This window comes from Asparagus officinalis, chromosome 5 (assembly GCF_001876935.1).
Source record: "Asparagus officinalis chromosome 5, Aspof.V1, whole genome shotgun sequence".
Taxonomy (NCBI): domain Eukaryota; kingdom Viridiplantae; phylum Streptophyta; class Magnoliopsida; order Asparagales; family Asparagaceae; genus Asparagus; species Asparagus officinalis.
The window spans coordinates 119,182,910-119,193,563 of NC_033798.1; the positions used below are offsets into that span (position 1 = coordinate 119,182,910).

General features: G+C 46.0%; 1 protein-coding gene across 1 annotated transcript in view; it reads right to left on the reverse strand.

The window, feature by feature from the left end:
- Positions 1 to 10,163, reverse strand: part of LOC109842482 (exopolygalacturonase-like) — an 18,730-nt gene extending 8,567 nt beyond the window's left edge. Inside the window, exon 1 of the mRNA XM_020411353.1 lies at positions 10,158 to 10,163. Within this exon, the coding sequence (XP_020266942.1) occupies positions 10,158 to 10,163 (6 nt within the window). The remainder of the gene's footprint in view (positions 1 to 10,157) is intronic.

The following is a 10,654-nucleotide window of genomic DNA, read 5'->3' on the forward strand; positions in this document are numbered from 1 at the left end:
TCAGAAACTGTAAATTTATGTTCAAATATTTATTTCTCTCAACTGGGAAAAGATTTTTCAGAACTTCTTTCTCTGACATGTCATGCTACATGTCTAAAACATTCTCACAAAATTTCATAATTTGTGGAGTTCATTTACTATTTTAAATTGATTTTACAAAATATCTGTGCACTGCTACAGTAACTCCGGTCGACCGGACCGTGACTTAATTGTAACCGGATCTAAAAAAGACCGGATCTTTTGTAACCCAAGATGATGATTATTTCAATGATGAAGACAACAGTTTTTCCCGCGAACCATCTGGAGACCACAGTGGGAGCCGGCGATCTCGCTGTCGAGATCGATACGTCGCAACCGCGGATTCCAATCCCGGTCATGGAGGAGGTCGAGTACGAATTCGACCAAGCCAAGTTCGAGGAGTACGTGTCCTCGTCCGGATCTACCTCCCCCCGCAAGTCCAAGAAGTTCTCCTCCGGGAGAAAAGAAGTTCGTTGGTTCGAAGCTGCTCGAGAAGCCAACGAAGCTCTCAACCCAGCTGACGCCAAAGTCGCGTCAGATGAAATTCCACCGACCTCCAACCAGGTCAACTCCACTCTCGCCAACGCCTCCACTATTCAGGGCGTTGTGACTCTCTCAAAGAGAGCCCGCCAGAGGCGTCGTCAACGCCTTGCGCGGCAACTCGCTAAGGCGATGGAGTCTACGGACGGATTCCGCTACAACGCGGATCTGAAGAATGGAAGAGGCAAACAGCCTCAACCGCCAATGAACGACGACTCTTCCAAGCCGCCAAAGAAAGAATGGGTCCGCGTCAAACGAAACCGTTCGACCACGCCCAAAAAGGCATGTTTTGAGGCGGGTAACCTTTGAAAGCCCAAAGAAGGCAAGTCAACCTCAGATGGAAACATTATCATCTGATAATGATTGTGTTGTACCTGAGAAGGCGTGCCCGCACACGATAGGTTACTCTGACTGTCAAAATGACGAGTTGTACTATCGTGCTGGGGGTACGAATAGAACCAGGAAGAGGAGTCCCCGAGAACGGGAAATTCAATGTCCCTGTTCCAAACTCATTCGGGCGGTATTGTCGGAATGCAATTGCATTAAGGCGGTCCCCGAAAGAGTTTCAGTTTTTGAAAGACTTAATGCGGAAACGCCAAAACCAAGGCCTAGGCGCTTCCAACGAAGAAGAAGGGTGATTGAAGACGGAGAATTTCCGAGGGTCACCACCAACATGACGAGCAAAGGGACATCGGCACGAGAAGATTTCGAGTCGATTCTGAAAGCTTCCCGACCTAGAACCCGTCTGCAGTCCGGAACCATAGAGCGAGCAACTTATGGTAGGATTCGGACAAGACGCCCTTCAGAAGATGAAGAATCTGATGCCGGCTCCGCGGTGGCATCAGATAATACAGTATCCAGCGAGGGACAACCCCGCGAGGCCCTGATGATAAGTGCGGAGCAGATGGCCAAGATGCTTGAAGACGCTTTGGCTAAGCAGAAAGAAAGTTTCAAATTTGAGATGGAGATGGCCATGCAGCAGATGAGAGAAATGCATGACCAACAGATCCAAGCATTGGCGAACCAACAAGGCGAGCAGAATCATCGTAACCCGATTAATGTGGAAGATGAGGATACAAATGCTCGTAACACCAATGATCCTCCCGTCAACGCAGGGGGTGGTAATGAGAATGCTGGCGAAGAAACCGGCGAAAACCTGAAGATCAAGAACCTCGAGAGCAAAATCAACACACTAATTTCCGCTCAAGAGACGAAGAAAACAGGCATTCCTTGCCCATACCCAAGAGAATGGGAATCGATCCCATATCCGGCGAAGTTTAATCTAATTAACTTCACGCCGTTTAATGGGATGGGTTCACCTACCCAGCATTTGATTTACTTCAAATCGCATTTGGGGGTGATCTCTGGTAATGAGCCTCTGATGGTGCGGTCATTCGTCGGCACTCTTCGCGGAGCCGCCTTCGATTGGTATCGCCGCCTCAAGCCAGGCAGCGTAAACAGCTGGGATGACATGGAGACCAAGTTCCTGGCCAACTTCTTCGACGACGACACCGAGATATCTATCGGATCGTTGCTCGATGAGAAGCAGAAGGACGGAGAGTTAGTCGATACCTTCGTCAAAAGATTCCGGAACAAGGCGATGAATTGCCGGGACCCGATCACCGAGGAATTCATCCTCCAGACCTGCCACAACAACCTCGCGTTGGACGTGCTAGAAGCAATGGGGACAGCACCATCCAATACATGGAAGGACTTGAAAGTCCGGGGAGAGCAAGCTGAGCGATTCCTCAAGAGGAAGAAGGCGGAAAGAGGCCAACCGGCGACAAGTGCTCCAAAGCAAAACTTCGTCCCACGGGGGAAAGGTAAGGCACAAGCTAATGCAGTTGATGCTAATCAAACCTTTCAATTGCAACCACAGCAACAGCAGCCACAGCAACAAGCACCCCAACAATCTCGAGGACAATGGCAACAACGGCCTCAGAAGCAGAAATCTGCGGAGCCGAGGTTTCCTAAAGTGTACTCCTTCAAGGATGATGAAGTTCCCGGCATCTTCAAATACCTGTTGGAGAACAACAAGATCCAGTTGCCGGCGATCGTGGATCAAGAAGGGGCCAGCAAAGTGACGGATCCAAAGTACTGCGCGTACCACAGAGCGGTCCACCACCCTACGAGATCATGCTACCACCTCAAGGACAAGATCCAGGCGTTAATCGACGTAGGAGTCATAACCCCGAAACCAGCCAAGAATGTGGGGGCCAACGCAGTGTCAATCAGTTTTGGGTCGGTGCCTACAACTTGGTTCGAGCCAAAACGCGTCACCAAAGTCGGGATGAAGACGGTGAATGACGATCCGCACGGACAGCGCCAAAAGGGACTTGTGCCGCACACAACCCCAAATGGCGAAATCCTTTGGGTTCATCCAGATCTGATTGGAGATGAACAATGGGCCGGTTCGTCATCCGGGAGGAAGTCTAAAGGAAAAGGGAAGTCTTGTTATGGAGTCTCTGCTATCCCAGGGGAAGATGACGAAAGAATCTCCACTTTCCTGCTCTCTGAAGAAGAACAAGAAGCTTTTGCGACACGGAGCGGAAATGAATACCACTACAATTATCCGCCACCTAGTGAGCAGGGGGTGAACAAGCGGGGACCAGCCAAGACTCTCACGGAGATGGGAGTGATTGCGAGTCCCACACCGGGTAAAGAAGCTCTACGACAACCGGTGAATAAACCAAAAGAGAAGAATCCCCAAGAGGTACAGAATCCGAAGCAGTCTCGTTTCAGTCGTCCAATTGGAAGAGACAAACCGGAAAGCTCGAAGACTCCGCATAGCTTCGACATTATGGCGCAATTAGCCAACATTCCTGCACGGATAACGCTGTATGAGTTGCTGCGATTATCCAAAGAAACCAGGGAGGCCCTACAAGAAGCTTTGGCCAATGCAGAGGTATTTCTGACTCAAGTCAAGCCGATACCTGAACAGCCAGAACCGCTGAGTCAACAGTGCAACATAGCGACCAAGAACCTTCCCTGCATTACTTTCACCAAAGAGGATATGCAGACGAAGAATTCGAACCACGATCGACCGCTATACTTCGTCGGGTACATTGGCTCCAGCAAAGTCAACCGAATCCAAGTGGATCCGGGTTCTGCTGTGAGTATTATGCCGCTTCGCTTGATGCACTTCCTTGGTATTCCAGTTAGCAAGTTGGCATCCACAGGCACTGTTATCTATTCTCGGCATCCCGGTAAGCAAGTTGGCGTCCACAGGCACTGTTATCTACGGATTCAACACTAGTGGGTCAAGACCCTTGGGTAAGATCCGGATAAAGTGTCAAATGGGGGATTTGAAGACAGAAGTCACGTGCTATGTGATCGATGCCGAGACTTCGTACAACTTACTATTGGGTCGACCTTGGATCCATAGTAATGTTATAATTCCCTCAACTCTCCATCAGTGTCTGAAATATGTCGGCACTGATAATGAGGTTAGGACGGTGGTCGCGGATAAGCAACCATTCAAAGGGTATGAGAATTATTTCACCGATTCTCTCCTTTATGGTAACGAATCCGATACTGAACCATCGGCCCAGGGCACAGACAGCGGAGAAGAAGCTGATTCTGAAGCCGGATTCGATTACGATGGTGGTTTTGTTTTAAATGACATTGTACCCTTTGTAATCAATCTTGACGATGAACAATCGTCAGATGGAGGTTGTAACTGGCAGCTTGCCGATATTGCAATAAAAGATGATTTAGAGTACTCCTTGTGTCTTGATGATGTGATAAAAGAGCTGTATGATAACCCTGAGTTGTATATGTCGATCCGATCGTCCTATGTAACAAGGGAACGCCTCCAGCATTTTTTCGGAACAACAATGGTCATCCCGAACAAAATAAGAGGCGCTAAAGAAGTGATTTACGGTAAAGGAAAAAGCTCCCCAGTACCAGATCATTTCTTAAGGGAAGATGAAGATGATGACAAACCTGGCCAGCATTTGTCTAAATATAGTCCGGAAGCGCGCAAGCTCATGGAAAAGCAGGGATACGATTTTACACTCGGAGAAGGTTTATACTTCGATCGAGGTCCTCGTACTCCAGCCAAAGCAGTATACGTACCAAAAGGGAGACCAGAGGATTATTATAAATACGGGCGAGGCTTAGGCTATGTTTCATCAGATGACGAATGCGGTTGGCAAATTATCGATCAAATTGCTAACAAAGCTAAGGATGGGTACTTGCCAGATTCTTCAGCTGAGGATTCCGACACAAGTTTGGGAGAAATGTTCAAAACCTTAATGTCAAACATGACTACAGCTGATCCATCTACGTTGGAGGATGACGATCAAATGCCAACGTGGGAAGACCCATGGGTTCATCACCTAAACATGCAGTACGGTGATAGGTTCGAACAGAGAGAACCACCAACCGAAGATGAAGTAGTCCAAATTAATATGGGTGATGAGGCCAATCCAAAGCCCATATTCATCAGCGGTAGTCTTCCTCCAGATGAGAAGGATGAATTAATTGCACTAATCAGAGAATACATTGATGTCTTCGCCTGGAACTACGAAGATATGCCAGGACTCGACCCTAATGTGGCAATGCACCGCCTTGACATCAAGCCGGATGCCAAACCTGTCAAACAACAGCAAAGACGGTTTCGTCCGCAGATTATGGAAGCCATTGAGGCAGAGGTTAAGAAGTTGATCGATTCGGGATTTATCCGAGAAGAACAACATCCAGACTGGTTAGCCAACATCGTTCCCGTCATGAAGAAGAATGGCAAAATCAGGATTTGCATCGACTTCAGGAACCTGAATGAAGCATGTCCAAAAGACGATTTTCCTCTCCCAATCACGGATGTCATTATCGACAATACATGTGGATTCGAGAGGATGTCCTTCATGGACGGCTTTTCGGGGTATAACCAAATCAAGATGCACCCGGATGATGAGAAACATACAGCGTTCAGAACGCCCCTCGGTATCTTCTGCTACACGGTAATGCCTTTCGGCCTGAAGAACGCAGGCGCCACGTACCAGCGAGCGATGACTAAGATTTTCCAGGAACACCTCCGAAAGACGATCGAATGCTATGTTGATGACTTGGTTGTAAAAAGCCGCAACAAGGAAGATCACATCAAGGACTTAAAGACAATGTTCGATCTCATGAGGAGTCATCAGTTGAAGATGAACCCCACTAAATCATTTCTTGGAATGTCCAGCGGAAAATTTCTTGGGTTCGTCGTCACCACTAAGGGTATACATATCGATCCCGATAAGGTGAAGGCGATACATGAATTGCAACCCCCGAGGAATCTGAGAGAACTCAGAGGATTGCAAGGGCGTTTAGCTTATATCCGGCGTTTCATCTCAAATCTTTCTGGGAAGTGCCAACCGTTCTCTAAGCTAAACAAGAAAGGGGTATCATTTATCTGGGATAATGCCTGCCAAAAGGCACTTGAGGATATCAAGACATATCTGACAAATCCTCCTGTTCTCGTTGCACCAAAATCAGGTAAACCGTTCTTGATTTACATCAAGGCGATGAACCATTCGATAAGTGCTTTGTTAGCACAAGACGATGATAATGGTCACGAACAGGCAGTTTATTATTAAAGTCGGACTTTGGTGGGCGCTGAGTCTCGATATCCGATGATTGAGAAAGAATGTCTCGCGTTGGTGTTTGCAGTGCAAAAGATGCGGCATTACTTAGTGGGACAGACAATTTATGTTATCTCCAATGTTAATCCCGTGCGAGTATTTATGACGCAACCGGGTTCGATGAATTGGCGGTTGGCAAAATGGGCCATCCTCTTGTAAAGTCGGTCAAAGGACAAGCGATTTGTGATCTTTTGGCGGCGAACCCGACCGCAGATGCGGTAGAAGTATATGATGACTTGCCGGATGAAACCCACGAGGTTAACACTACATTGCACCAGCAAGTATGGCAATTATATTTTGATGGTGCTTCAAGAGCAGTTAATAGGGTAATAACCCCGGGATGTCCCACCGTCTCCTCTGGAGTTGGAGTCGTCTTAATCTCCCCGGGAAAACATGTAATGCCCCGAGCTTATTCATTGACTGATCCGTGTTCCAATAACGTGGCCGAGTACAACGCGCTTCTCATCGGACTCAGTTTCGCCAAGGAGCTAGGGGTTGAATATCTCGAAGCTTTTGGGGATTCTCAATTGATAGTCAACCAGGTCCGTGGAGAGTATGAAGTCAGGAACCAAGACCTGATCCCGTACCACCAGAAAGCCATCAAAATGGCAGAATCTTTCGAAGAATTCTTCATTGAATATATCCCTCGTCTCCAGAACGCTTATGCAGACGCACTGGCGGCCCTAGCAGTATCACTGGCACGACCTCCCGAAACTGAACTGTTAGTCACAGTACGGACGCATCAACTCTGTGTACCCATATACAGTAGGGATATTGAAGAAGAAGATGACGGAAACGTAAACGCCAAGGAGGTGAATTCAACTCAAATTGGGTCTGAGTCCCGAGATTGGCGTTTTCCCATCATTGACTACGTCCAGTATGGTAATCAGCCAGAAGATGTAAAAGAAAAGGAATCAATTCGCCGAAGAGCGCCAAGATTCTTTTATAATACCGAGACCCATACGTTATACTGTAGGGGGTACGATGGTTTATTACTCCGATGCCTCTCGAACAAAGAAGCAGAAGAAGTTCTTAAGGAAGCGCACGAAGGAGAATGTGGTGCGCATCAGCCCGGTCCCAAACTGTATGATCGCATCAGGAGGATGGGATATTTCTGGCCAACGATGGTTCGTGACGCAATCGAATACGCACGAGAATGCCACGCTTGCCAGATACAGACACGGTGTGCCAAGAAGGATCATTCATGACAACGGTCCACAATTTATAAGCAACGCCTTCATCTGATTTTGTGACAAGTTCAAAATTGAAGATGTCTCATCAACACCTTATTATCCCGCCGCGAATGGATTAGCGGAGGCGTTTAACAAGACGATCATTAAGATCCTGTCAAAACTCGTGAAAACCAATAAACGAGACTGGGACGATAAACTCGGTGAGGCACTCTGGGCTTACCACTCTGGGCTTATCGCACCACTATACGCACGCCTACAGGTGCCACCCCGTATTCGCTGGTGTACGGATGTGAAGCTGTACTACCGCTGGAAATTCAGATTCCATCCCTTCGGATTGCCCTCGCAACGGAGATGACAACGGAGGAACAACATCAGAAGCGCCTCGAAGAGCTTCAGAGACTGGATGAAAAGCGCTTGGAAGCTCAACAACAAATTGAGTTCTATCAGGCCAGGATGTCTAGGGCTTTCAATAAAAGAGTCCGACAGAGAAGCTTCAAGGAAGGAGATCTGGTCCTCGCTGCTCACCGGCCAATAATCCTCACTTCCAAGAAGAAAGGTAAATTCAAACCTAAATGGGAAGGACCGTTTGTAATAGACACAGTCTACTCAAACGACGCTTATCGCCTAATTACTCCAGAGGGCGCCAGGCAATTAATGCCAATAAACGGGAAGTTCCTGAAAAAGTACTATCCTTAATACATTCAGGATAACCCATTTACCGGGAAGTTCCTTGAAGAATATTACACTTAATATTCTAGAGGATAACCCAAAATCATTGCCACCACCAAAATCCCTCACTGATCAATTTCAATTGACAGTGGGCCCACCAAAAATGTCCATCTGACCCTCTTAACTCTTTCCATAGACAAGAAGGTCCCCTTTCAGATCAGAGTCTCCTTTCGATAAACGAAAGAACTCCTTTCTCTTCTCTTTGGTTAAATCTTCTCACGGTTATAGCCAAAGTTGAAACTTCACTTCGATAAACGAAGAACTCTTTCGCCCAATTTAGATAATCAATCCTATAAAAGGCAAGTTTATCTAAATTTTCCAGATTCTCGGAGTGGAGATTCCACTTCTAGTTTCTTTTGCGCTGGAAATAGAATATAAAATTCTTCCTTTCCAGAATCAGGGAATAGAATATAAAATTCTTCCTTCCTTGTTTTTCCGGGTTTGCCTTCACCCTAAAAGAAGACCAGGAAATAGAATATAAAATTCTTCCTTTCCTGCACTGATCATTTCCAAAATTTGTCGATCTAGTATTCATCCTAGGAAGTTTATCCCGAATCCTAAGCAGGGATAAGTCTGCGCCTAACACGCGTTGCCGGTTTAGTCTTTTTCCATAGAAAAAGACACCAGAGTTCGATTCTGGGGTATTCTATCCCGAAAAAAAAAACACCCGTCCACATATTCAACATTGTGGCAGGTCGTTATTAATAACACCAAAATCCATGCTTTACACGCATGGGGAATGTCATCCTGAATCCTAAGAAAGGATATGCCGACGCCTAACACGCGTCGCTGGTTTAGTCTTTCTCCGAAGAAAAAGACACCAGAGTTCGATTCTGGGGTATTCTATCCCAAAACCTAAGTAGGGATAAAGTCAACACCTAACACATGTTGCCGGGTAGTCTATTCCCGTGACAATGGCGAAGTCTATGTATTCAACATCATAGCGCGAAGTCTAAAGGAGTTTATTCCCTTAGCACAACGTTACATGTGGAACGGATTTCGACAATCCGCATGCTAGCCCGATTCAAACGGTAGTCGGTAAAGGCTAACCAAATCCGTTGAAGGCTGGAGGTTAGCCAAAAACCCTAAAGTCAACGCCTAACACGCGTCGCCGGGTAGTCTATTCCCGTGAGAAAGACGAAGTCTACGTATTCAATATCGTAGCACTAAGAGCGTTAACTCTCTTAGCACAACGTTACATGCGGAACGGATTTCGACAATCCGCATGCTAGCCCGACTCAAACGGTAGTCGGTAAAGGCTAATCAAACCTGTTGAAGGCTGGGGGTTAGCCAAAACTCCTAAAGTCGACACCTAACACGTGCCGCCGGGTAGCCTATTCCTGTAACAATGGCAAAGTCTATGTATTCGACATCATAGCACGAAGTCTAAGGGAGTTCATTCCCTTAGCACAACGTTACATGCGGAACGGATTTCGACAATTCGCATGCTAGCCCGACTCAAACGGTAGTCGGTAAAGGTTAATCAAACCCGTTGAAGGCTGAGGGTTTGCCAAAAATCCTATGAGTATTATGGTCAATCATTTCAAACGGAATGAGGAATCATAATAAAGATAAAGATAAAAAAAAATAGTTCCATTAAGAGAATCAAATGTCCAAGTTTTCAGCAAATAGGATCATACATCAAGCCCATGGCCAAGAACCTGCTGACTAAACTCAGACAGCTTCTCATCATAAGCTCGCCTAAGCTCCTCCTGCAGCTCAGCTCTGACAGACTCTTCGTTCGCGGCTAAAGTCCTCACAGCAACCTCCTCTGTCTCAGCCAGTGTCTGTTTCAAGGACTTCAGCTCATCAGATAAAGCAGCATGTGCTTGCTGATCTTGCATCTTCGCGTCCTCCTTCTCACGGAGTTCTCGTCGGAGCTGATCTATCTGAGAATCAAGCTCATCAAGTGAAGATGATCTAGTGGCAAGGTCAGCCTCAACTCGATCTATTCGGCCCCGCTGCACCTGAATCTCGAGCTCGGCAACCATCCGAGTACTGCGCCATGTCTGTAAGCAAGCATCTAACTCGGTAGCAACCAACGAAGAAGCACCTGCATCCCGGAGCTCATGAAACATCTGAAGCTCACGCTCTAAGCGATCAAGGTCATCAACCATAGCCGTCGCCAGATCCGGACATCCTATGTCCCTAATCAAATTTATTGTTATAAATTAATATTCTAAACAAAGAAAACGTTGAAATATATATGATATAACTTTATTTTTCCTTATATTTTGGGTCATGTAAACTATATATATAACACATTCTCCATAATAAATATTTTTTCTCATTATTTTTAAGTGAATTTTGACAACGAAATTTAGTCAAAAATTTGCACTTGATTGAGTTTGAAATTTTTAATATTTAATCCATCGTATCCTTCATGAATAATGAGTAATTAAAAAACTAACCAGTAAAATAAATATAGATGAAAAAAATGAATGAAATGATATAATGAGATATTATTGTTGTTGTTCTGGTAAATTTTGATGGTGGATGGAGTAATCTTTGCTGATTACATACATAAGTTAAGTGAATAGTATGTAGGTT